The following is a 27,791-nucleotide window of genomic DNA, read 5'->3' on the forward strand; positions in this document are numbered from 1 at the left end:
AAGAAGTGAGGTTCTTACCCACGAAAGCTTATGCTCCCAGTACTTCTGTTAGTCTCAAAGGTGCCACAGGACCCTCATTATATTTTATTTATTCCAGCAGCTGGATTCTAAACTTATTCTTGTGGGTAGTTCACTACTGTCTCAGCAACTCTTGTCAGGCCTGACATACTCTCTTTACCCCACACATTGGTGTCATGATCTGTATCTAAAAGGTGTTATGTAAGATATCTATACAAACTGGTAACATACTTGTCCCAAAATCATTGTATGGTGTATGTAAGAGGTGTATACAAAGGGTAATAAATACGTTCCAGAATTATGTTCTTAAAATGTATTTGGCAAGCAATGCTTAAGCTACAACTGTTCCAAAGAAATACAATTCTGATTGCTTGAATGTCTCCCCGCTGAAAAGTAGGCAAAATGTGACCAAAGACAAAGAAAAGCACATTGACGTGCAAGATAAACAAAGCCATCAGGAGAGCAAGTGGAGAGAGAGAACCATTTAACAATCTCAATGGGGGATGAAGACTGCACCCCAGGAAGCCTGCCTCTCTCTTGAAGCAGAGTCAATGAACTTTGGAAAGATATAAGCAGAGAGAAAAGGCCATTTTGGCATTCTTCACCTGAAGGGACAAAGGAACTGAGCAGTTTGAGATCTATGAAGGGTCCTGGCCAGAGAGTCTGGTCAGCCATGCTGGAAAAGAGACTTGAGAAACACTTCTTTGAACAAGAAAGTCTAGTTTGTTGAATCAGGTTTTAGTCTTAGAAGTGTATTTTTACTTTTGTTTGTTTGTAACCTCTCATCCTTATTCCTTATACTTAGCACTATTCAATCCTCTGCCCTTTTTGTTAAATAAATTTGCTCTGCTTTAAAACAATTCAGTGCACTGTTTGAAGGGAAAGGAGTGTTAAACCCACTTAAGCTAACAGGCTGCAGTATAGGGTCTCCTTAAAGGAGCAACAAATTTAACTTCTGTTTGTTCACGAAGGAGACTAAAGAGAGTATTACAGGGAGATGTCTCTGGGGAAGTTTGTTACCTGCAAGGCAAGATTTGGACTGATAGAGTCCTGAAGTTTACTGGGAAGGCTGACAAGCTGGTGTGTCAGGGAGTTGTCACACTTCTTAGCAACCGCTGAGGCGGTTAACACTAACTCTCAATTCTGGGAACCCCAGCATATTGTCACAATGCTGTCGCACAATTTAAAGAAAATGTATAATTACAGCAATCACCCATTTACAGCTGTAAAATGAGGGGACAAATGTCACCTTAACTATAAAAGATTTAATTACTCGATGATTTATTTTGACTCCCTCATCCAATTTTGTGTTTTAGATAACTAGAAAAGACTCAAATATAATTTGAATTAAAGAACAAACACAAGAAGCCTCATTATTATTATATATTTATTTTATTACTGGCTTATCAATTTGAAAGCTTCCTTTCTGTCTCCCCACCCTATAAAATATGTGCAGTACATAAACTAGAATTTCTGTCTCTATGATATGCCTGAAGAGGAAAATGTTGGAGGGAGTGGAGGAGTTGGAAGGAACTTAGTTCACCATTTTCACTCCTGTGAGGAATCACTGTTCAAATCTTATTTGATCACAAGTGGAAATCAATTTGGAGGATCTCATTCTACATGGGCATCTGTCCACAGCACAAAAAGCAGTCCATGATATAAAAAGGACCAAACTTGGCAATACATTTACAGGACAAGACTAAAGTAAATTAGCAGAGCTGTGAATAGGCCTGGGATGAGATCAGGAATGACATGCACTGGCAAGAATGAATCGAGAAGGTTGTACAGAGCCTACTTACAGACTATCCACATTTGTAACTTGTGTGAGTAAACCTTCATTGACACCATTTGTTACCACTTATATTCGATCCACCTTAATCTTACAATTCCATGCAACGTCCTCAGGTTGAAGATGCCTCTCTCCAAAGAATTTACACGTCCACATAATGAATGTTATGAAGACCAGGACACCATAATTAAAGATTTAATACTTTAAGGAAAGTATAATTAGCCAGAGTGGAATAGTAACTTTTTTTTTTTAAATTATTAAAATACCCCTAATGAAGACCAAAACAAAAAATTTTGGGGGCCAGAAAATAAAAAGAAATACTGAAAATATGAGCCACCAACTTTCAAAGTTATCCATGAAAAACCAGAAAGTCTTAAGTAAAGACTAATAAAGAACAGTGTCTTACAAAGAATATTTCCCCCCCTCCTTACCTATAAGCTCACATCAAGCAAAACTAGCCTTTGGGGTTATCCAGTACAGTGGCAAAGCTGCACCATGGTAGCACGTCAGTGTAAACACTACCTACTCCGACAGGAAGGGTTCTTCTATCACTGTAGGTAATCCACCTCCCTGAGACGCAGTAGCGAGGTTGACAGAAGAATTCTTCTGTTGACATAGTGATGTCTATATGGGGACTTAACATCTTAACAACGCCACTCAGGACTGTGGATTTTTCACACCCCAGCCTACGTAGTTAAATCAACCTAATTTTCTAGTGTTCACCAGGTCTTTGAGTCCGCTCACTATTCTGACAAGGCACTTGCTCATTAGTAATGAAACATCTGTGGCCACTGAAGATGGTCCCTCCTTCTTATCTGAACACCAAACATGGCTTTTAAACTCATGGGAGTAATGTTAACAGATGCCCTAAGCATATTCTACAAGATTTCCCCTCCACAAAATATTCTATAGTGAACAGGAGAGAGCCCCATGGATGTCAACTAAAGAAGAGACTAAAAAGGGGCTATACCCCAAAGCAGACTCTCCTTGCTGGCAGCTCCATTTGGGTGTTCTGCCAACAAATTAACAGGGGTCATACACTACAAAGAATCTTCAGTTTTATAATCATCATGAGCTGCATCTATGAGTTCTCTACAAGATTTGGAAAGGGGAGCAGGTTTCTGCCCCTTTATAGAAATGCTACCCTGCCCCAGACAGCAGCTACAGATTTAGGGAATGTCTATACTGCAGTCACAGGATGTGACTGCAATTTCAGTAGACACATACTATATTAAAGCTAGCTTGGGTCCTGGAGCAATGAAGACATGACAGCACATGTTTCAGCATGAGCTGTATGAGCCCAAGAACCTGAAGTGCACACTGTTGTGGCTTCACTACTTCAGGATCCAAGCTAACTAGATTAAAGTTAGCACAGGTATGTCTACTTGAACTGCCATCACACCCTGTGGCTGCAATACACACACACACTTAATGGAAGCATCTCTGAAAGGGTATCTTCTTTCTCTACTCCCTGCAAGCAACACACTTATAGTGAGAGGGAGATAGCTGGAAGTGTGAGGGGTGGTAAGTGCCGGAAGCTGGTCTTCATCCCAGCTGGCAGCTAGGCGGGACAGCCATTTTACTGGGAGGGCTGTAGGAATTCCAGAAGGCTTGAGTGGGTAAAAGGAGAGAACCAGGGTAAGCATATTGGAGCCACTGCAGAGACTGAAGGACAGAGAGATATATGACAGCTTCCCTCTCCCTAAATTATTTAGCAATATGGAGCTGCAATAAGTGGGAAGTGGGTGTTTTTAATTTGTTTGGTGTGGGGAGGGTTGAGGGAGGTTGTCTCCTCTTGATAAATAAACCTACTGCAAAATGAGCACCCAGTTTGCACAGTGCAATTAGAAGTTTACACAAAGCTCAAAGGTGGACTATAACATTTATTTAAAAACTAAGCTTTTAGTTATTACTGTTCATTATTTTATCATTAAATTCCACACCATTCAGTGAAAAAAATGCTTCCATTAGAACCACACCCATTTTTGCTTTGTGTTTCTTCCTCCTCTATTTTTCTATTTTTCTCCCTCCTCCTGTCTTTCCTTTTTTCTTCAATGCACATTTCCCTCCCTGTGTTAATTTCCAATTCTCATCTCCCACAAGCTTCACTCCCAAACTCTTCCCCATTCAGTCCATGAAAATGATTAGCAATTAAGTAGTTAATGCTGACATTTAAAGCATCATCACTAGGTGTTAGAGTTAACCAATCAATTAGATGAATGGGGGTGAGGGAGTCCACACTTCTCCAAGCTATTGTTTCAAGTTCTGTGCAAAGTGATCCATGTTTTCAATGTCTACTTTCTAACAATGAGAAACCAACTTTCCTCTTCCCCAGTAGAAGTTCAGATTCTGCAGGATGTGAACATGCCATCTCTCTCTTTCTCTCTCACATACACACACACACACACCCCTGAATCCATGCCAGGGGCTATGTTTTTGACATTTCTGATTTAGAGTAAATATTCAGCATTAACTAGGAAATACTGCTGCAGAGCTATAAAAATGTCTTGAAAAGTTTTGTTAAAGAGGAGAAACTGTGTATTGGCAGAACAGAATGTGTTAGAATAAAAAGTATCAGAGATGTATCACTTTAGACAACACAAGAGAAAGCAAACCCTCAGATGTATGCAGCATTTTCACTAATGTATTAGCAGATCAATAATCTCTGCATTAAGTCCTTGGCTATCATTCTTAGTTTCTAAGGAGACGTCCAAAAAGGGGCACAGATTCCCATTCATCTCTAGAAAATTGACCATTTTGTATTTTTACTAATCTATTGGCATGTCTACTATAATATTAGGAAACTAAATTGGCCCTCATCTACCATTTTGGTTTGGTAACTTGACTTCAGGAGATGCAGATTTTGCAAAGCCACATTTTCATACGAGCAAAAGCAATTACATATCTGAAAATCAGGATGAAATTAATGCTCTTAAATTTTAGAAACGGAAATCAAACTAGCAGACCCTGCTATCCTTTAATCATAGTTGACAGCATGAAAAATGTAACTGTGCATTAAAAGAAGTCTGAAAAATTTCCTTAATTGAGTTTTTCCCATAACACCCAAGGGATTTTATTTTAAGAACCACTTTTATATCTGATACAATATTACAAAATAAGTTAAAATTATTTAAGTAATGGTCTAGTAGCTATTGTAATAGTCATTTAAAAAATAATCAAATGAAAATACATTTCTTCATCCCTTCTTCTAGCTCCTCCCTCCCAATTAAACAATTGTCATCTTTGCTTCTGGTTCTCCACAAATGCAACAAGAACAGCTTCAGTGGAGCTGGGTCATTATATTTTAGCTCTAGCTGTGAAGATAAATTTCCTGTGTGAACAGGTGCAATAAGTAAAATTATTGGACATACAAACCTAAGAGACATGTAGTAAATGAAATCTTCATTAATAATGTTTTGATATATTTTTATAAAATGTGAAGTTATCTAAATTAAGTGATTATAAATTTAATATCTCTTTTGGCCACAGGTTTTTCTTTCTCCATATATTCATCTGTCAATCTATATTAGGGCTTTGTAAGACTGGGTTATGATATCACAGAAGAAAAAAATGGAAGAAAAAGATTGAAAAATCCTGTTTCACAGAATTCAGTTTATTTATCTAAACTATACTGCTGTTGTAGATTAAGTCATTTCGGTGTATAAAACAGATTTCACTACTGCATCTTAAGTCAGCTACATCTAAACTCAAAGAGTGACCTAGAGATAGTATACAATGGTCAATAACTCATCTCTCAAATAGAAACATTTCAAGGCAGTAAAACTCCTTTAAAATATGCATAATTTAATCATCTTGGTGTCCTGTGCATGCTGTACTCACTTTTAAAAGCTTTGTAGCTGTCAGAAAAGTTCTTCCAGCCAAATGACTGGTAAAAAGATCAGAAAATATTTCAATTTTCTGCAATTGTGTCCTCTGTAAACATCCTCTTTAGCATAACTAAGCAGGGCAATGCTTTTCTATTCCAATACAACCCCCTTACTTTTGAAAAAACTATTTAAAAAGTTGAGACAGTCGTGCTTACAAATCAGAGGCTCTATCCTGCAAATGCTTACTCATCTAAATAGTCTTTACTCACAGTCCTATTGAGTTTGAGGTGACTATTCCCAGCAGTAAGCATTATACCAACTAAGAAGTGCCTGCAGGATTTGGCCCTATTACAATAAAGTAAAACATTCATGATCATTATTGAGAACAGTATATTCACAGATACTGTGGAGGTGTAAATATAATCATGTATTTTTATAAGCAAAGAAGAAAACCTTATCAGAAGCATTATTCACATGATTAAAATAGCTTTAAAAGTGGTTTCAAAGCCAAAAGGGTATAAATCCACTAAAATATTTTGAACGGGGGAATTAATTCAAAGTTTAAAAATTGCATGGTCATTTCATTAGAAAGAACAACAAGACATTCCAGTATATATAGAATTTTGATTGATGGCTTAAATAAAAGGTTCAGAAATGGGACAGTGAGTTTTTAATGTTCTTTTGTACCATTATGGATGTGTATTGTCCTCCCTGTTCCCTAGGCCTCAGCTAAATGTGACAGAACCACCACAGAGTTCAATAAGAAACATAACATGGCTATGTCATTTTGACCCCAGCAATTAGTTATAGTTTATATGAAATTAATCTGCCCTGGGGGTGTACCTATCTGCGCTTACTTACCTGAGTGCAGATACTAGGAAGACAAAGTGCTAGCTTCACCATATCAGGCAAGATGGACTGGAACAAATGCTGAGACTCTGCATCTTCGAGCACCTACAAAAAGAAAGATTTCTTTTGCACCAAAAATAGGATTGATATTAACAAGATAAAGACTGCACAGGTCCACTTTTCACATTGGAAAATAGTTAACATTAGGCAAATTAATCTTAAAAACTATTTTGTTTAATAATTTCTGCATTCCTATAGCATCTGTCATCCAAAGTTTTCAATTAACTTTACAAACTAATTATCTTTCTCAATAATCTGTAAGGTACAGAGTAGGTAACCATTATCCACCCACTTATATGTATGATGAGAGGAGAGGTTAAGTGACTTGTCCAAGACAAAATAAGAAGTCAATGACAAGGTGAACATAGAATCCAATTAGCCACTAATTTGCTCTCTAATGTAATAAAAGACAAGAAAATGGTTATCCAAAGACACTTTATAGAGTTAAATAATAAAGTTACTAAGAAATAAGAGCCAAAGGATAGAGAGACCTAAGATGTATAGGCAAGGGAGAAGAGATGTTTCTAGCTGTAATTTAAAATGAAATGAAGAATTGCTGATGGAACATCCTTCCTGTTTCTCTCTCTCCAAGACCTCCCAACTGTCCTGGGTTTAGCTGGACGGTCCTGCTTTGATCCTAAAAACCCTCTGTCCTGGTTGAAGTGAACATTTCCTCCATTCAGGGCTGCCCAGGGGATGGAGTTTGCCCTGGACCCCCCTTTGAGAGGGGCCCCAAACCCAATGGTGGTGGTGTGACCTGGCACACAGGGTCTCACAGCACCACTCACATTTGGTCTGTCTGCTTCTCCATCTCCGCTTCTCCACCAAGGGTATACTTACTATACTTACTTCCTGGTCCGGATGTAAGCGATCGATCTTCTGGGATCGATCCCAGAAGTGCTTGCCGTCGACGCCGGTACTCCAGCTCAGCGAGAGGAGTACGCGGCATCGACGGGGGAGCCTGCCTGCCGCGTCTGGACCCGCGGTAAATTCGGACTAAGGTACTTCGAATTCAGCTACATTATTAACGTAGCTGAATTTGCGTACCTTAGTCCGAAGTGGGGGGTTAGTGTAGACCAGGCCCAAATGTGATTGGTGTTGCACCCCCATGTGCTAGGTTGCAACATCAATCAGATCTTGCCAGTCTGCCCTTCCATCTCTATGTGGATGGACCATACCTGAATGGTGCTGCATCCCGCTTTAGCCCCTTGAAATGTTGGGAGGTATATGTTCCACAGGGAAAAAGCTTCAGCAGAGAAAAACTAACACTGGCTAGACTGTGTGGAAGCTTAAAGGGGGGGGAGGGGAGAAAGCAGGGAAATCCCAGGAACTTTTCACTCAAGATAACCAATTCCCCAGTTGGCATAAACTGGTAAAGCTCAACTGAAGTCAATAGAGCTACACTAATTTACAGCAGCTGAGGATGTGGCCTACAATCTTTGAGGGGAAGAGGCAGGTCTGAATACATCTGGTAGTTATTCTCTGCTTTTTTTTTGCTCAGCCACTCCATCCATGTACATTTTTATTCTAGTTTAACACAGGGTGCTGAAGGAATCTGAGAGCAAGATGGTTGGGTCCCTCCAGTAGGCAATTAAGATCATTACCTTCACCAACAACAATCCCCAAAATCTGGAGATCTAATATTCTATAGTTTTGAAGCCAAACTGTCAATTTATAACATCCAGAATTGCTTTCTAAATATTTTATATATTGTACACACCAAAAATACGTATAGTAGATAGTGGACTTAATATGAAAAACACTGATGAGTGTTATTTACTTTAGACATGCATAAGAGTTCAAAGATTAAATAATCAAAAGTTACAAAGAAAATATTTCTTTTTAGTCATATATTCAGTGCTTTTCCTGCTTCAAGTGTTCATTATATGATTTCACTACACAGTCTCTTTGAAACTTTGCCGATAGATTTCTTGCAAAGGAGACACTTTAGCTTCCACTGTTCCACAATATACTGCTTTAGTTCTTCACCTTTGTGGCTCGTTTTTCCCCCCTTAATTTGGAGAAAACTGAAGGCAGAAGTTTTATTTCTGCAGCAACTCTTATTTTAGAGTCTCCCTCACATCTTCATGTACAGGAGATATGAAGGAATGAATATAAGTGCTTGGGAAGTTAAAGGAACTTATGGAACAAACTGAATATGTGAAAGAAAGGAAGATAATACAACCTTAAAACACACACAGTGTGGTTCTAGTTTATTATTTATAACTAGGTGAAAGTCCGTGCTGTCATTCAGGTGTAAATCTGTAAAGTGTAAAAAAGCCAAAAATGGCTGAAAACTTAAAAATTGGACATAAATGTCCATGAATTCCAGTAATGATAATATTCTAGACAAAAAGAGCGCTCAACCATCCTTGAAGCTTTTTCCTTTGCTTTGCACTGACTCAGACATTCTAGGCTTCAGAGTGAGACACAGACAGAATGAAAATCCTGGAATCTTATAAGATGTTCATGAAAAAACAAAAACAAACAAAAAAAAAAACCTATGATGTAGAGTTTTAAATTTCCATTTAACACCTTGAATTAAAACTCTGGTTTTGCAAAGAAAGTAGCAAGTCTGAGAAATCTGAAGGAAATTTGGCTGCAGTGGAGCAATTGAGCCCAAGCTATACATCATAATCTATTAACAATACAGTATATTTTCAGAAATGGGACATTTACTAATAAAAATTGAATAAGGCACTTATTTCTCTGCAGTGGCTGGCTGTTGGCTGCATGTACATTTGCATTTTTCTGCAGTAAAAAACCTGGATATCAAAGATAACATCTAAAATCTAGTACCCTTCTATTTTAGCAGGAAACTTTAAAGATGGCTTGTACTCCCACAGCACAAACACCCCCAAGTAATAAGATAAACAAAAAAAGTGTTGCAAGCCTTGAATTTCAGACTTCAACCCATAAAATAAAATGAATACATATATAAATTAAATCTATTCAAAAGAAGACATTTAACCTTAAGTGTCTATCAGGCTGTCAAATTCTGATATTCTCTCCCCTTTGGGTAACACTTCCTGTCTTTTAAAACTGACACATGAATAGTGGCCGCCATGCTTTGCTGACTACCACAAACTATACAGTATCAGTTATCGGGTGACACACTATGGTACTGAACTTTGTCATAGCTGTCAACACTTCAACCTTTTGTTTATGCTCCTTTGCAAAAAAAAATGTAATGATAGTATGACACATATCCTTTCTGAAACAGAACCAAGGCCAGCAACTTCACAAGTCTGATGGCAAATGCATAATTAAATGAATATAAGTGCACATTTTAAACTCTGAAATTCTGCTTTCCTTTCTCCCTTTCTTTTCCCTCCTTATGCCCCTACAAGAGTATCTTCCTCAGTCTCTCTTACCTACCTATAAGTTTGATTAGGAATCCTCCTTGTACAAATCATGGGGCGAAATACTGACATTTATGCGTAGGAGTACTTTCACTGGGACTACTCACGTGCATGGAATAAGTGTTACCAGCATCAGGACCTAAAGGCCTAGTCTTGCAGCACCTACACAGGTGAATAATTCCAATGATTATTTTAATGGAACTCATTTACCTGAGTAAGGGCTACAAGGCTGAGTGTTAAATCCACAAGCATACCAAGGATCTCCCACCTTTTTCTCTAGGGATCATCATTGCTTTCAACCCTCTCCTTTTTACAAGGCAGAGTTCCCTAAATAGTTTTCATTATGGATGCACCGTGCTTTTTACCTAGAAAAGGGAGAGAAGGGGGGTGATGAAGGTACTTCCCCTTTTTCCCCAGCCCACACTAGATCTTCTCAATAACATTTCTTAACTAAACCATCAAGTTTTCAGGAGGAAATAAAACACGCTAATGGGACTGTTGCAGGATGCAGACCAAGAGCACACCCCCTTATGGCCTGCCAAGGCATTGCAAATACTGTGACTCAGTTTCTCTCCTAGTTTTACCAATAATTCTCTTGGCCATCAGCACAATTCCACTGCTGAGGTGACTTAACCCTCTGTCCAAGTCACAAGAACCCGTTCTGGGCTCTCAAAGTCCAAACACACACAAAAATCTTCCACCTTGGTCCCTAGGCACAGCCATTCCTTCCCAAGAGTCTGTCTTCTCGTCACCTTAATTCCAGCCCTTCCTTCCCAGGCTCAGCAACAAGACATCCAGGGCTCTATTCAGTCCAGCTTCCCACTTATATAATGGGGACATTGGAGGGTGGGAGAGTGCAAATAGAGTGGCACTACAAGTGGAACTGACACCCACCCTCTATGGGTTCCTGGCCCGGGGAACACTAAATAATTGGACTGATTGTCCCCCATAACCACTACTTGTCTTGCTTCTCTTTCCCAGGGTTTCTTCTATCCTACCAGCCTTCCTGACTGCCCTAATTCTTTATAGAGCACAGACTCCTAAGATTCCTCTCCCTGGAATTCCTCTCTACTTGGCTCTCTTCTCCTCTCACTGAAATACTGCCTTTATATCTCCCAGTGCACCCAGCTCCTAGTCATCTGATTGTCACATGACTTTATTCATTTCTTCCACCTGGGGACAGGGGGTAGGGCGGGTTCAGGTTTAGATGAGCTCTAACCTCCTTACAGATCCACTCACTCTGTGGCAGTGGCAATGAGAAAAAGTGATACAATACTTCAATTATAATACTGTGATCAGATTCAAATGATGAAAATCTATTCTTCTTGAGTGCAGATGCCCAAATTTTGGAACATTAAGCCATGCTCATTTGTGGATACATTTACATTATTTCCTCTTTTTCTAACTTAAGGTACAGAAGCATAAAAATTGTTGCCAACATTTTTCTTGAGAGAGAGAAATAAAGAACATTAGCAATAAAAACCTATAGTTGACCAGTTAGGTCCTTACTTTTTAAATATGTACTTATCCTTTGCAGCAGCTTTTGGGCAATTGGATTTGAAACAAAGTTATATAATTGAAAGAAATCTATAGTATATTTTACCTATCAAAAATTTTGAAGGAATATTTAAAAAACTTTAAGATCTTTTTAGGAGGGTTTCATTTCCTAGGAAAGTTCCAGGATTATTATTTACAAAACATTGGCTGCTATTTGCCAAATATAATTTGGTAATTTCATCAAGGTTTGTACCTGAACGGTTGACTAAATGACTATGACTTACTGATGCAAATGGTTCAATGAGTTGTAGCAGAGGTAAGAGCTCCTGGCCAAGCATACTTGACTTGCAATTTAGCAAAATGAACATTTATACTGCAGCAAAAGAAGCTTGCTTGACTAAACACTGCCATAAGTAATGGCTGCTTGTCAATATAAACTGGTCCTCCAAATATAACGAACAAATGTGCCTGACAGCCCAAATGAGAAGAGGTGGAGATAGTATGTGGTGGTAGTGATGGTACGAAGTTTAAAATCTAAATCTGACAGCCCATCAAACCAAACAAATGAAACATACGAAACATGCACTTAGACAACTCTATCCATCACATAAGAAGGCCAAAAAGGCAAAAACAACATGCAGAGACAGCAATAGCTTAACATTTTCTACTTGGTTGTTTTCTCTTTCCCATATTAACTTGCTGTGACAGGTTGCTGACTGACTGAACAACACTTCAGTAACAAAATGAATGCTTCCTTCAGACCTGATGAAATCTGTTTCCCAACTGTAATGTATTTTGGCCATTTTATTCTTTTCTGCTCCTCAAACTGCAGTGGTATTGTTTGCAAAAAAACATTTTTCCTGTTTTAAAACACATTTTTTCATATTTGGAATCAGTTTCCACAATAGTAGTTACTGTCATGACCTGCCTTTCCAGCTAAGCAGTTTCCCTAACTATCGTAACAGTAGATGCAATATAGATGGAGGTGGTAACCACCTTACAGCTGAAAAAATTATTGTGGATTTTATGTGACATTTTAATATTATTGCACCTGCATTCAACTTAAGGAGTTTTATGTTTAAATTTAGCAGACTATAATATTTCCCCCTAAACAAAATACCCTCAATATTCCTAGTGCCTAATAAAAATCAATATAATATTCATTTCTGGATTTTACGTCTCTCTAAATAAATAAAATAAATAAGTAAATAAATAAAAGCACACACTCAGTAGCCACACATACATTCTGAAGCCAGCATCAGACAGATTTTGAATCAATAATGTAGTTCCAAGAATGAACAAAAAATATGAATGAAGCAGATTTTATTCTTGTATTTACAAAGTAAAAGACTGAAATTCTGGGTTAAAAAAGTTTAATATGAATTTTACCCCCATAAAAGAAAGTCATTTGAATATTAAGTCACATTCATAAAATTCAGTCCCTTTTTGTGTATCGAAGGGATAAGGGCATGGAAAAGAAAATAAAGCAGAGCAATAATAATTAAAAGTAATACACATCTTTCCCATTTATGGAAGGGGCAATAAGTATTTAATTTGTCACAATCTTGTCCTGCTTATATCCATTCAAAATGCTGCTGCAAAGATCATTTTCTTAGCTCATCGCTTTGACCATGTCACTCCTCTTTGCAGCCCTTCACGAGTTCCCCTTTCTCCATCAGCTAAAATATACGCTGCTTGTCTTCATTTTCAAGCCCTATTCCCAAAGTTACCTAATCATGTTTCATACATTACTGAGATGCTGACCCTCGCCTCCCTTCAGCCAATGATGCCAACCTTCAACATGCATTTGTTAAGCTTCCAAAAGAGTACCTTTCTTGTGCTTCCGAAGAGTTCCTTGTATACATCTGTAAAGCTACCTCATTGTCCTCCTTCAAATACCTCCTTAAAACTATTCTTTGCAATGAAGCCTACAAAAAAAACTTGAAAATGGTTACGCAGCTGGAGTCCTATGAGAACTGCCTATCACATTAACCAATACTGTCTCCTTGTTTTCTTGTGCTTCCCCTATCTATTGTCTTTTGTCTTATACTTCAGGCCCTACTTAACTTTCGATATAGCAGAAATTGCAGATTCACAATACTAGACTTCCACAATTTTGACAGTGGGAGCCCCCGCTCTCAGACCCAGGAGGCTGACAATGGGAGCCCCAGGCAGCTAACAGTGCAAAAATCGAGGAAAAGTAATAATGGACTTTTCCGCAATTTTCCATGGCTTGTCCACAACTCGGCTGCAATTGTTTGACAATCATCCTGCAGTTCAAGTTGGGCCTTACTTAGGCTGTAATCCCTTTGGAGGCATCGACCATCTTTTTGTTGTGTTTGTACAGCACCTAACACAGTTGAGTCCAGTCCATGACTGACAGTCTTAGGTGTTACCACAATATAAACAAAACAACAATTTTCTATCATATATAAATATTTTACCAGAAAGAAGAATAACCTCATCGATAACCATTCAGGACTCCCCAAGAGGCAGATGATAAATGCTAAAACAGAAGTGATTCAAAACACTGGGGATTCCTAAAAAGTACTTGTGCCTATGAGTTTATTTTTAAGAACTAAAAAACATCAGACAAACTCTAAGTAAATTCTTATAAACTACATATTAATCTAATCTGTTCCTGGTTTGACTGAGAAGAGATCCTTAGGACACTTTATAAACAGTGATTTAACTCAAACTGCTGTCAGTATCACATAACCCTGGCTTCTTGATTGGGAGATGATTATGATTCCACTTTGACTGCATTATGCCAGCACACACCTACACATTTTATTAATGGTTTGTGTCAGAGACTGATGCACAGATATGAGGGTGCAGTTCTCTAATAAGTATAGATATATATCCTTGTATCATGTAAAACAAACTATTAATCAGTGTCTTTACCCAAAACACTGTAGAAAGCATGACAAGAAAGCCTACAGCCTGGCAACAAAAATACAGTAAGTGTTCAACAACACTTAAAGTAAGAATAAAAATAAAAGCCTAATGAACTTCCAACACTATAGGAAAACAAAATAAAAAACAGCCAAACAAATGAACTCTCTCCTCTCCCTTTTTAAGTTATCACATGAAACTAATTAAGTAGGAAACACACTCAGCTGTCAAATTCATCCCATTACTCAGATACTTTTCTGATGAGAAACCATAGGAAGGACAAAGTAATCCTTGGAGGGATGAGAAAAAAAATCACAACACAGGATTATACAGAGAATTTTATTTGAGAAAAAGAAATGTTTCTGACATTTATCAAAACCACAAACTGACACTTTGAAAAGAGAAAGGAAGACAGGTTACAAGAGAAGTTAATTCATTTTTGTTTAATTTTTTTTGAAGGCTCATATGTGTCTCCTGCCAACTGAACCCTGAAATGCTCTCTCAGGTGTATCAACCTTGACAACTGCAGCCTCATTTTTACAGTTTTTCAAATTTTTAAATAAAGTCTAAATGGTTAATGAGAAATAATTATAATAAGTACTAAATTTATTTTTAGGACTCATTTTAATGTCCTTTAAAAAAAAGTTTATATTTCACCACAGTACTGGAAAGATACCATTTCCCTCATAGGTATGGACAGGATTATCATCATCGATCTGGGTGTGGGGAATGACATACTATACTTTTTACATCTCAGTAACTGGTTTACATCAGTAATGATTGAAAGTCATTGACATCTGAAGGTCACTTCTGTTAAATTACCGGCCATCTTTCTAGCTATGAAGGATTGTTCACATCAGTACTTTCCTTTGTCCAAGTGATGGGGCTTCCAACACTTACTTTGAGACTAGTCAAAAGCTTAACAGATTTCATCATCAGGCACTCTGATATTCAGTCTATATTCCCCCCCTCCCCCCCCCCCACACACACCACCACTGATTTTGGTTCCATTATCCTTAAAATGTTTAATGACTTCTTTAATATATGGCCCATGAGTGGATACTAAATTTACTCAAGAAGCTTTTCTGTCATCATGAAATTGTGAGAGTAATTTTATGAGCACCAGCAATCATTTTATGAGCACCAGCAGAGCCCTATGAGTGAAGCCCAAGTAATTATGTACTACATTTGAAAGATACTGGATTGAAATCATGGAGTCCGAAGTCATTATCCGAATAAGTTGCAGCATGGGCAGCAGCAACAACGCAAGCTTCCCAACATTGACCATCCAATGTGCTCCAACCCTCACTAGAGCAGATCTCCAGAAGTCAGCTTCCATTTCTACTCAAATATTTGATACGTGTACTACTGAAACTGCCAAGAAAGCTGAGATACATCCTCTCCCACTGGCAGGAATAGTAGGTTCAACCTAGTACCCTTTTGACTGTAGAATCTCAGCAATAATACTGGCTACCAGACAAGCGTGGGCCAGTTTCGCTAGAAATGTTAAATTCTATTTCTTCTGACACATTCATGCTGTACTTGGGTCAATCATTGTTGAAAACTGACAAGAAACCATTAATGGGTAGAGTGGATGGGTAAGGGGACAATTTGGGTGTCTCAGTTGATCGCAGAGATCAGTTTCTCCTATTCCAAGAACTCCAACACTGCAATCTATTTGGTCCAGCTGCATGACATTACCTGCAACTTACGCATCTCTTTAAGGACATTTGACCCTGATGTGCTTGGAAGGACCAGAGACTTCAGAATTGTTGTTGTGGTGAGAGCTTAGTAAGTTCACCCAACCAACTGGAGTCCATTATGTATTTAATACTTAGTCCTGCCTTGAGTGCAGGAGACTGGACTAGATGACCTCTCAAGGTCCCTTCCAGTTCTATGATTCTATAACTTACAGGCCCTAAAGACCCTCCCTAATTTAATTGCCTGCACCATGCCAGGAACAAAGATTTGTGTATATCCTTGAACACTAGCCAATGGGGAAGTGCCTTGCAAAACATTAAAAACTCTATCCAGCAGAGAATTAGATTTCATTGATACTGGTCCCCATATAGGTTACTGTGGACAGGCCTTGCCAAAACAGACTCCGGCTGGAAATGTGGGTTTCCTGCAGCCTGGCTCAAAAGTTTTGTAACTGATACAATCCTTTTAGCTAGACGTAAATAGGAAGATTAATAAGATTATAGATATATCCTTAAAAATTACTTCCCAGCACCGTGTTTAGTAATTTATCCCTTCATCTTGGAAAATCTCCATCTCACAGAAAGCTTGGTTCTCCAGAGCAGTGCTTGAAACCAAACTACCACCTCACATCTGAGATACATTTGGAAAGATTTGCTCTAACTTTTTAGAATCTTTGATTGATCTCTATAAAATAGAAACCAATGTGTCACTTTTTTGCTTCCCCTCCTCCCTTTCTTTAACTACTTTGCTCTTTTGTCTTTATTCTCTGTTTTTCTCTCATGGGGGTGGGTGGAACCCAATAAAATAAAATTTTTTGAAAGGGTGTTAGAAAGCATTGTAATGGCGTAGTTTTTCAGAAGTCTACCAAGAACAGGCTTGACACCACAAACTTGATTTGTGGATGCCACGAAAAAGGCAATCTATATTAACAAATTTCATTCACTATTGACATAGTCCATTTTTGAAACAGTGTTCCCAGCTGCCAGCACTGGACACCTAACATGACAGAGAGCCCTTCTTGAACAATATCTCCAGTAATAAAGATGGCATGTGCCTAATCAGAACCTCTAACACTTGGTGCAAACTCACTGTCTTCAGTAAGTAGACAGCTCTTGGTAAGCAATTCTGTTGAGGATACTATAAGGAATAGAATCCAACTCACTTTCTAAGATGAAACAGCAGGAGTAAAAAAGCAATTAAAAACCTTCAGTTTCAAGACTAAGCAGATAGGACTTTGAAGACAGACTGAAATATCTGTAAACGGCACGGCCATTTTCCCCACAGCCACTTTTCAAGGTAGCACTGCACTTCAAAGTTTTGAAAGATTTTACCTTTCAAAGTTTTTCAGTGGCACAACTACTCCTGACACCTATTATCTGGAGACACTATGAAATAAAGCAAGAAGAGGAATGTTCTGATGAAAGAGCATGTAGCTCACTCATTTGTGACAAGGAATTGCTGTGGATAATGGCATAGTTTTCATACAACCTAATGATTACAGTAAAATCTGCCTAAAGCAACCACTCAAAAGAGCTGACAAAAATCTGACTGATGAGCAGAGGTGGCTTTCAAATGAAGGTTGCATATATAGGTACCTTCAAATTAATTAGATATCTAATAGAAGCAGTCTCTTGCATAGTTTCACTGCATTTTAAAAATCTAAAATACACCTTTCCGTATGGCTCAATGCATATGTACAAACTTTATGCACACACAACATAATTATAACTCCACATCTGTTACAAGTGAATAGCCTAATTTCCTCCACACTCCACCTAAGGCAAATCTATTTCTATGCCAGGCTCATCACCATGGTGCCTGCATATGCCATTTTTAAATAATCAGATAGATATGGAAAAATCACCTACATGCCTGTAATTCAATCCTTATTGCTATTGTCTAAAATGTTTAGCCTCTACATTTTAAAATCTGTACATTTCAGATAAATGCACTTCAATATTTGAGGTAACTTTTTTCAGTTCTTCACATATTAGAGATGTTTATAGTTTGTTCAGTATGAGGAAAAATTTATTTCTGCTACTCTGAACAGAAAACCCTCCAACGCACATTCACAAAACCATTTCAGTTTAGATTACTCTTTTTTAATCTGATGTAATGAAATTTTTTCAAAACATCTGGACTAAAATGAAATCCAGACTGGAGCAATGGATAGGTTATTTCAGGCCTTAGGACATGTTGTTTCTTGCTTAAAAAGCTTACATTTGTAGTGCTGACCTCTCTCAACAATGCTTACTTCTGTTAGCACTGTCCAGCCAATTACGAAGATAACTTATCAAAAACCCAGTCATCAGTACAACAAGCCTGTACTTCAGATTTTCCTTTATTCTGGTTTCATTGATTACAGCACTCATTTATTCAAGCAGTTGGTTCAAACAAAAAACATATCAAGGACTATTCCAGTCTTCCCTATGTGAAGGCCTGTAGTTATACAGAAAAGTAACAGCATGAACTCTCTCTCTCTCTCTCTATATATATATATATATACACACACACACACGTAAACAGACACTTAACTAATATTCGGTATATTTACCTTGCAAGAATGATTTATGTGTTCTTAAGATGTACATCTTTCAAAACTAGAGTATAGTCTAGAAAATAGGACTGCTGTCAGAAGTTCTAGGTTCTAACTAGACTCTGGTACTGAATGACCATGTGACCTTTAGGCTTGTTGTTTAACTTGAGTCTTCATTTCATCATCTGTAAAGTGAGGAATTTAACACTTGTATAAAGGATAAATGAGATGGGGGGAGGGGGGAGAGAATTAATTATTTAAGGTTTCTGAAGCTCTTGGTAATCTTCCAGTGAAAGACTATATAAGTATTCAGTATCAGGGGGTTGCCGTGTTAGTCTGTATCCACAAAAACAACAAGGAGTCCGGTGGCACCTTAAAGACTAACAGATTTATTTGGGCATAAATCTGTTAGTCTTTAAGGTGCCACCGGACTCCTTGCTGTTTTTATAGAAGTATTGTTATTACCTGGACAGGACTGTATTAATTTCATCCATATAAAGGAGGAAGCAGCTCACCGATATTTTTGACCAGATCATTCCTCTAACAGAAGAGCCATGCTAATTTGACCTTTGCTAGTCTGCATACCATCATCATTTGCACACAAGATTTGCTCCTTACTTCTAAAAGAGCAGATGGAGTGATGGCTACTAGTTGTTTAACATATTACTACTTAAACATCAGCACTTCTACAAAATATACTGTCACATGTACTAGTACATTATGTAGCAGTATAAATCAAATGAAACTATCCTTTATCAAATACATGAACAAAGTAAATTTAGTAATGCATTATCTTGGATTGTGTGTGTTATTTGTCACTAAATTAGCCAACTCAGTAACAGGTTTCCCAGAAAGTGTGAATTCGCAAAGATCTACCTCAATAATAAAATTATGTCGTATTTTACATTTGTAAATAATTCTGGAGTGCAAAATATTGAATAATGGAATCAGAGGCTCATTGCAGTGGGTTCCACCACAATGAACTTGAACTTACATGGAGTTTACACAGAAAACTAAAAGAAATCTTTCTACAAGCTTGTTGTAAACAAGTAATTTGTGCACATATCTGCATAAGTATTGCAAAGCCAAAATTTAGATATTGAGATCCGTGTAAATGCAAAATGTTTGCTAGTATGGTACAACATATGCTATAATTAAAACTGCTAATAAAGAACAAATATTAGTGAAGAAAAACATGTACAGTGTTTGCAATAAAGCAATTAATTTTAATTCTTGAAAATAGGATGTAGGGCAATGATGTTCTAGTGAAAATTCACAGAGATTTGCATGTAGAGAAAGAAAACAAGGAACATTACACCATGACAGATCCATACTTTTCATAAAGATCCAGTCGCCAGAACTAAAAGATGAGCAGGTAAAGATTAAAAGAAAAAAGAACGAATTCTTTCTTCAATCTGAACGACCAGTAGGACAGGTCATTTGCTTCTGCTGCTACAGCTACTTAAAGTTTTACCTATTTCCATTAACCTTTGACAAGTTATGCCATATTGTTTTAGTCTGACAGCTGACACACAGTTTTCTATAGATTTTACCAGAAATTATATAATGATGCAGCCTTTGACTGATCCTAAAAATAAATTAAGAACAGCAGATTTTAGCAACTTAAAGCCAAAAAAAAGTACATCCGAGCTGCACAGGGTCAGGAAAGAGGGAGGATTGGTTTTATGGCATGATCCTCCTTTCCCTTGATTCCAAAGATTGAGCTCTGCAGCTGGAAAGGGACGGGCCAGAAGGTTAGCCCATATCTGGGGCAATGTCACTGTCCCCAGCCTCATAAGGAATACCCAAGTAAGTGATGAATGAGTCAACATTCATTTATGCAGCTTCCCCCACACAAAAAAGGGAAACCCTATCATAGAGGAGGATTGGGAGCCATAGAGTCCCTCCTAAAGGAACTGTGTTTAAATGGAAACTGAGAGCAAGAATAGAGGCACCTGGTCTTGAACAAATTTCCTGAGACTCTAGGCATCAGGCACAGAAATCCTCCCTTCCTAATCTGCATAACCGAATCCAGGGCTTGCAAACAGCTGGTATGTGCCCATACACCATATTGGCATCTCTCTGAAAAACCATGAGTAGCAGCAAAATCTCATTTTTTGTAAAGGTTTCTAGCTTTTATAATTGCTAACTAAGCCTTAAAAATTTGAACTGAGTATAGCAGATGTAAGCTGTAGAGAGCCTGGAACAAGAGAGGTGTGAGCTGCCCACTCATCTTAACTCAGATGCCCAGTGATAGTAAACCATGGTGACATTTAAATTATTTCATTCCTCATAAGAAAGGAGAGGGTAGATCACAGGTTTTCTCCGTTTCTTGAGTGACATCATTTTGGTTCTAAAAGGGGCATTGGAGTGAACCCACTACTTCCCTTCTAAAACATCAAGAAGGAGCCCACCAAAACATGTACAAGCTCCACCAAGGGGAGCCAAGCTCAAGGAGTCTGAGCTACACTCATTTTGATTACTCACACGGGAGAAGTTTCATTTTTGTGGATGAGCTTAGAATAGTATCACCACCACTTCCACTCCCCACCTCAGTCTGACTGCTGGCCAGTTCCCACTTCTCATCTCTTTTCTCCTCAGAAAATCAGTCAGGAACTTCATGAGTCCAGACTTTCTATTTACAACCCCCTATGTAGGAATAACCTACAAAGGTTTCAATTTGTCTTTTAATGGCATGTTTAAATATGAACGTTTAACCCTTTTTTTTAACCGAATGATGTAACACAAACATCAATCCATTAAGTGTGCTTACTCAGTGCAACTAGACCAGGGGTAGGCAACCTATGGCACGCGTGCCAAAGGCAGCACACAAGCTGATTTTCAGTGGCACTCACACTGCCCTGATCCTGGCCACCAGTCCGGGGGACTCTGCATTTTAATTTAAAATGAAGCTTCTTAAACATTTTAAAAACCTTATTTACTTTACATACAACAATAGTTTACTTATATATTATAGACTTATAGAAAGAGACCTTCTAAAAACGTTACAATGTATTACTGGCACATGAAACCTTAAATTAGAGTGAATAAACGAAGACTCGGCACACCACTTCTGAAAGGTTGCCAACCCCTGAACTAGACATTTGGAGGGTCCTGAAGTACATGTACTCATTGCCTACATGTATAGAATGACAAGACCACAGCAGACAACTGGTGTTTCACACTCCGCCCCACTCTGCAGTAGGTGATAAAGCAAGATATGATCACTGGGTCTTTTGGTTTTGATTCCTTCCTTTCATTTAAGTATAATAGGCAAGTAGATTACTTATATTACTTAGCAGTTGATTTAGTCTGCAGCAAACTTTAGCAGTGGTGACACTTATTTTCTACTACTAAAAATCAAAATTTAAACCTGTAGATTTCCTTCTCAAGGAAGGAAGCCGATTCTGATTCCAGTCCTGACCTGTTTCACTGGCGGCTTTATTGTTAGTTTAAATACTGCTGCTATGGTTGCTCAGTTTTATACAGAGGCCAGAAGCCTCTGAGCTTGACAACTCCCCTGCACAATCAGCGTAACGAGAACTTACAACAAACTCTGTGCCAACTCTTCTGCTGGTTACTCTGGCAGAGTTCCAATGATTTTACTGAAGACTGGGTTCTGAAGCTGGAGAAAGCCTCCAATTTGTGAAATCAATGGAGTGCCAATTTGGCCCTCCTCGTTTAAATCTCTGCTACATTCTATATAACCAAAACTAAATTTGCAAGCTGGATTTTGTTTTCGCACTGGTCACTCCAACAGTTTGTACAATGGTGCCATGTCTATTTAAAATTCAAAAGTTTCTCCAACTCTTCAAAGAACAGCGTAGTCACAGGCAACAAAAGAGCAATTCACAAAGCAGCATCAGCAGTATGCTTAAGCTCAAAAAGTTTAAAAATTGTAGGAAGTAACAAAGGATGTCTTTAGAAGATATAACCCTCTTTGTCCTTTGAATTAACTTCCTGAGACAAAGCAGAAGCAATTGGAGGTGGAACCTTTCACAGATCTTGGGATTTGGCTCAGGCAATCCCTTGCCTGACAATTTGAAGTGGGATGTAAATATACACCAAAGGAAAAAAAGTTACAAAAAAATAAGGAGACCATTAAATAAAACCCACTGATCTGTTGTCATATAGTCAAGCCCCACCACCATTAGGTTATCATCTCACCAGGGGACTGCAACAGCCCTAACCCCAGCAACATTCCCCCTTCCCACCGCCTACTCTTCACCCTTACTTTCATTGCCTACTTTTTCCTATCACTTCAGAACTTTTCCATTTCTATTCCTTGCCATTTGATTAGAGTCCAGCATGATTTTCAGGCAGCAAGAATTTCATGATCTAGATGACAATATTAGCAATGACATGCAAACAAATCACACACAAAGTTATCAGCCACTGTTAGAAAACAAAAGAAAACTGTGTGTCAATTCCATACACGTCAACAGAATTGTCCACCTAACAGATATCGATCCCAGGTAGCATCCATTAGGGACAAGTGAGCCATCTTGACTTAGCAGGAATTCTGTGCAATACTACTTACTTACATTTAAAAAACTTAACTTTTCATTTTAACTTAGTTTCTTACAAAATGTTTTAAGATAATGTTCCTTATTTCTGGAATGTGAGTTTTGCATTCACATATTAAATTGCATCCTGAAAGAGACTATTCCTAAAACAGTGTATGAGCTCCCTCTTGTGTTGGAAAAAACACTCGAGCTACTTGGAACATTTTGTCAAAACCAAAATGTTTCAAGGAGACTTGAGACACTAGGTGGATGAGGGAATATCTTTTATTGGACCAATTTTTGTTGGTGAGAGACAAGCGTTCGAGCTTATACAGAACTCTTCTTCAGGTCATATTACCTCACCCACCTTGTCTCTCTAATATCCTGGTACCGACACGGCTACAACAATCACAGAGACCTATCAGTTTCAACGAAGTTTGTGTCAGGAAAGCTAAGAGAGGGAGACTGGAAGCTATAGCCTGGCGGCTAGGGGACCGGCTTGAGACTTGGGAGACCCCAGGAGTGATCTGGAATAAAAAATTCTGCTCTGAATCAGGCAAATCAGTAACTTGAATCTGAGCCTCCCACATCCCAGGCCAGTTCCCTAATCACCAATCCTCTCTTCCCCACTCACTTCCAAATCCAAAAGCTCATGTTTCAAGCCAAAAGTGGAAAATTCAACACAACTCCGGTGGGGGAGGGGGCAACATTCAAAAGATTTTCTTTTGATGTAGAACAAAATCAAATGTCAAAGCCTTGAAAGTTGCCACAAAATGGAATAACCATCCTCTGGCCAGCTCTAAAAACAAACGAACAAAAAACAAACAGTCTCATTCTGAACACCTGCAGACACTCAATATGCAATTTATTTGGATTTAAACCACTTTCTTAGCCAGTGATATGGCAAAAAATACACAAGTTAAGAACATAAGAATGGGCCTACTGGGTCAGACCAAAGGTCCATCTAGCCCAGTATCCTGAACAGATAATCATCCAGATTACAGATAACCCAGAACAGATAATCATCAAGTGATTCATCCCCTGTCACTCATTCCCAGCTTCTGGCAAACAGAGGCTAGGGACTCCATTCCTGTCCATCCTGGCTAATAGCCATTGATGGACCTATCCTCCATGAATTTATCTAGTTCTTTTTTGAACCCTGTTATGATTGGCCTTCACAACATCCTCTGGCAAGGAGTTTCACAGGTTGACTGTGCGTTGTGTGAAGAAATACTTCCTTTTATTTGTTTTAAACCTGCTGCCTATTAATTTCATTTGGTGACCCCTAGTTCTTGTGTTTGAGAAGTAGTAAACAACACTTCCTTATCTACTTTCTCTACACCAGTCATGATTTCATAGACCTCAATCATATCTTCCCTTAGCCGTCTCTTTTCCAAGCTGAAAAGTCCCAGTCTTATTAATCTCTCCTCATACAGAAGCCGTTCCATACCATTAATAATTTTTGTTGCCCTTTTCTGAACCTTTTCCAATTCTAATATACCTTTTTTGAGATGGGGTGACTATATCTGCACATAGTATTCAAGATGTGGGAGTACCATGGATTTATAGAGAGGCAACATGATATTTTCTCTCCGATTATCTATCCCTTTCTTAACGATTCCCAGCATTCTGTTCGCTTTTTTTGTCTGCCACTGCACATTGAGTGGATGTTTTCAGAGAACTATTCACAATGACTCCAAGATCTCTTTCTTGAGTGGTAACAGCTAATTTAGACCCCATCATTTAATATGTATAGTTGGGGTTATGCTTTCCAATGTGCATTACTTTGCATTTATCAACATTAAATTTCATCTGCCATTTTGTTGCCCAGTCACCCAGTTTTGAGAGATCCTTTTGTGGCTCTTCATACTGTGCCTGGGTCTTGACTATCTTTAGGAATTTTGTATCATCTGCAAATTTTGCCACCTCACTATTTACCCCTTTTCCCAGATCATTTATGAATATGTTGAATAGGACTGGTCCCAGGACAGACCCCTAGGAGACACCACTATTTACCTCTCTCCAGTCTGAAAACTGACCATTTATACCTACCCTTTGTTTCCTATCTTTTAACCAGCTACCAATCCATGAGAGCACCTTCCCTCTTATCCAATGGCAGCTTACTTTGCGTAAGAGCCTTTGGTGAGGGACCTTGTCAAGGGCTTTCTGAAAATCTAAGTACACTATATCCACTTGATCCCCTTGGTCCACATGCTTGTTGACCCCCTCACATACTTCTAGTAGATTGGTGAGGTATGATTTCCCTTTATTAAAAACCATGTTGACTCTTCCTCAACAAATTATGTTCATCTATATGCCTGACAATATTGTTCTTTATTATCGTTTCAACCAGTTTGCCCGGTACTGAAGTCAGGTTTACAAGCCTTACAGTTATGCCCCTGAAACCACAATTTAAGAGCTGTACATGACAAAACTGAATTAACTGCATATAAAAGTCAGTCAATTAATGACTTTTTACTTTCTGGTGGCTAGAAACTACAAAATATTCATCTTTGTTTTGTCTTAGATGTAGTTCAAAGCTGCTGTAGGAGGTTAAAAAATTTAAACTCTAAGGATCAAGTTCGTAAATAGTGTGATTAATATGACAAAGCAAAATAGTTTGTACTATATAAACCTAATGAAACATGCTCAGTGTGTATTAAAGCATGGCAGTATATCAAAACCAGACAGTGAATAAGCTGCCAAGAAAGGCTGTGGAATTACTATCACTGGGGATAATCAAAACTAGACTGTACACTACCCATCCATCAGAGTAGTTAAGGGATAATTAAATTGATCCTGCCAGAATGCAGGGGAATAATTCTAGGAGAAATGGCTAACACAAATTGTTTGATGTGCATATGGATGTGTTTAATTAATATTACGGAAAAGGGGTGTTTGTTTCTTCTAGTGGATATATTTTCCAGTTGAATGCTATGGGTTCAGTGACAGTTCACAAGTAGGGGCTGATGGAATACTGTCCAATATGTTAAAACTTGTATTTCTAAAGTTCTGTATTTGAACAGTTCAAATGAAACACACGACTGGGCAGATGGTGCACACATGTACGGCCCTCCACACAGCAAAAGTCTTTTGGTACATAGGCAAGAGAAAGTGGCATTTGGGAGGAGGTGGGTACAACAACACAGACTTTAATCTATGTTGGCTCAAAACAGACTAACATGGCATTGAGCAATCAGGAGTAAGCCACAGAAAGAGGCCCTACACTGTATTTTTGAGGAGTCAGTGGCTGTAAGACCCTGGATTTCTAACACAGGAACATGGAAAGGCAACAATTGCTATTACAGTCTCCACGCTGGAGCAGAACAGCCACAGAGATAGTTTCTAGGTTGCCGCCCAAAAAATAAAATAATCGAACGCTGCTTAGTCCTCCCACAAAGCCAGCAGGCTTTGTGCAAAAAAGAGGGAAGGGGGAAAGCACTAAATCTCCCCCTTTATAAACAGTAACTCCCTTCAAAGCAAATATGTATTACACAGATGCATTGAAAGCGCAACCTATATCTGTACTTAACCTATGAAACAGTGCATGTCCAAAGAAGACACATACACCATCATGCAGCTCCATGGGCACCGCCTGCCTTAAAAAGCGTGGCACTCAAGGAGTGAAGATCCAAGGAATCAAAAGCAAAAGTTGTCACTTCTTCAGCTTATATCACAGTTAAGATTTCTTAGAATAGTACAAGTAATATATAGCAGTCTCAAATAAAATGCCTCAACTGTTTTAATAAAACACACACAAAATGTAAATGTCATGCTTCGTTAGGTCTAGCTCATCTTATCTAATGGCTCTGATTAGCTCCCTTGTGGTTTAAACAGTCCTTTTTAATTAAATTAGACTGAGCTGTAAAATAATGCAGGCTGTACTGATTAAAAAACCCTATGATTCATGCTGGGAAGGAGTCCAGAAAGAGTGAGAACTTCCATTAAATTTTAAATCTGAGATTCCAAAGCACAGAGAGAAAACAAACATCAGGTGGAATCTTGTAAAAGTATGTAATATATCTGCAGTACTGACTACATTCAAAATATCTGATTTGCAGTCATGCCTGAGGCTGTAATAAGTCTAAGAGACCACAAAACTTGCAGAATACACACCTGAAAAAGCACATTTCGATACACAAAAAAAATATATATCAATCTTAAGCATGATTATAAGTCATACAAGACTGATATTTGATAACTTGCTTCCACAGCTTTACTCGCAAACAATATAAACAGCGCTCCAAGCATACATGTAAAAATCCAGTCTTTTTATTAGCATGTCTGTACTATATATCAGTTAATTGTCACACACATATATAATGCATAAAATAGTATTCTGTAGCCCCAATCCTGCTATTCTGTAGTTCCAGTCAGTCCATTAAAGGCACCAGGATTCTTCCCACACTAGCACTTGCAGAACCTTCTCCAGGATTAGGGGCTCAGAATGTTGTTTAGGCTTTTTGTCAATGTGTGCTGATTGACTAATCTGCATTACTTGTCTTGTGACATGCATTTCATCCTGATAGTTGAGAAAACAGTCTTTCAAAGAAAAACACCACCGCTTTTTGTATTTAAAACTATTAATCAAATAAAGAACCTTAAGAGAAAATTAAACGTAAGTTTTAATGACAATAATTAGCTCTTATCTTATGCACTTAATATTTACAGACGTGCCAGGCAAACATTACTTACACCTGTCTTTTTGGGAAAGTGAAATAACTTAAACAGTTAATAGGTCAGATTTCC

General features: G+C 38.2%; 1 protein-coding gene across 5 annotated transcripts in view; it reads right to left on the reverse strand.

Moving 5' to 3' along the window:
* PARG (poly(ADP-ribose) glycohydrolase) overlaps positions 1–27,791 on the reverse strand; it is a 133,449-nt gene that overhangs the window by 72,598 nt on the left and 33,060 nt on the right. For all 5 annotated transcript variants that reach the window (XM_034777229.1, XM_034777228.1, XM_034777226.1 and 2 more), the window contains one exon: positions 6,499–6,591. In XM_034777229.1, coding sequence (XP_034633120.1) covers positions 6,499–6,591 — 93 coding nt within the window. The remainder of the gene's footprint in view (positions 1–6,498; positions 6,592–27,791) is intronic.

The sequence above is a fragment of the Trachemys scripta genome, chromosome 7, assembly GCF_013100865.1.
Source record: "Trachemys scripta elegans isolate TJP31775 chromosome 7, CAS_Tse_1.0, whole genome shotgun sequence".
NCBI lineage: Eukaryota > Metazoa > Chordata > Testudines > Emydidae > Trachemys > Trachemys scripta.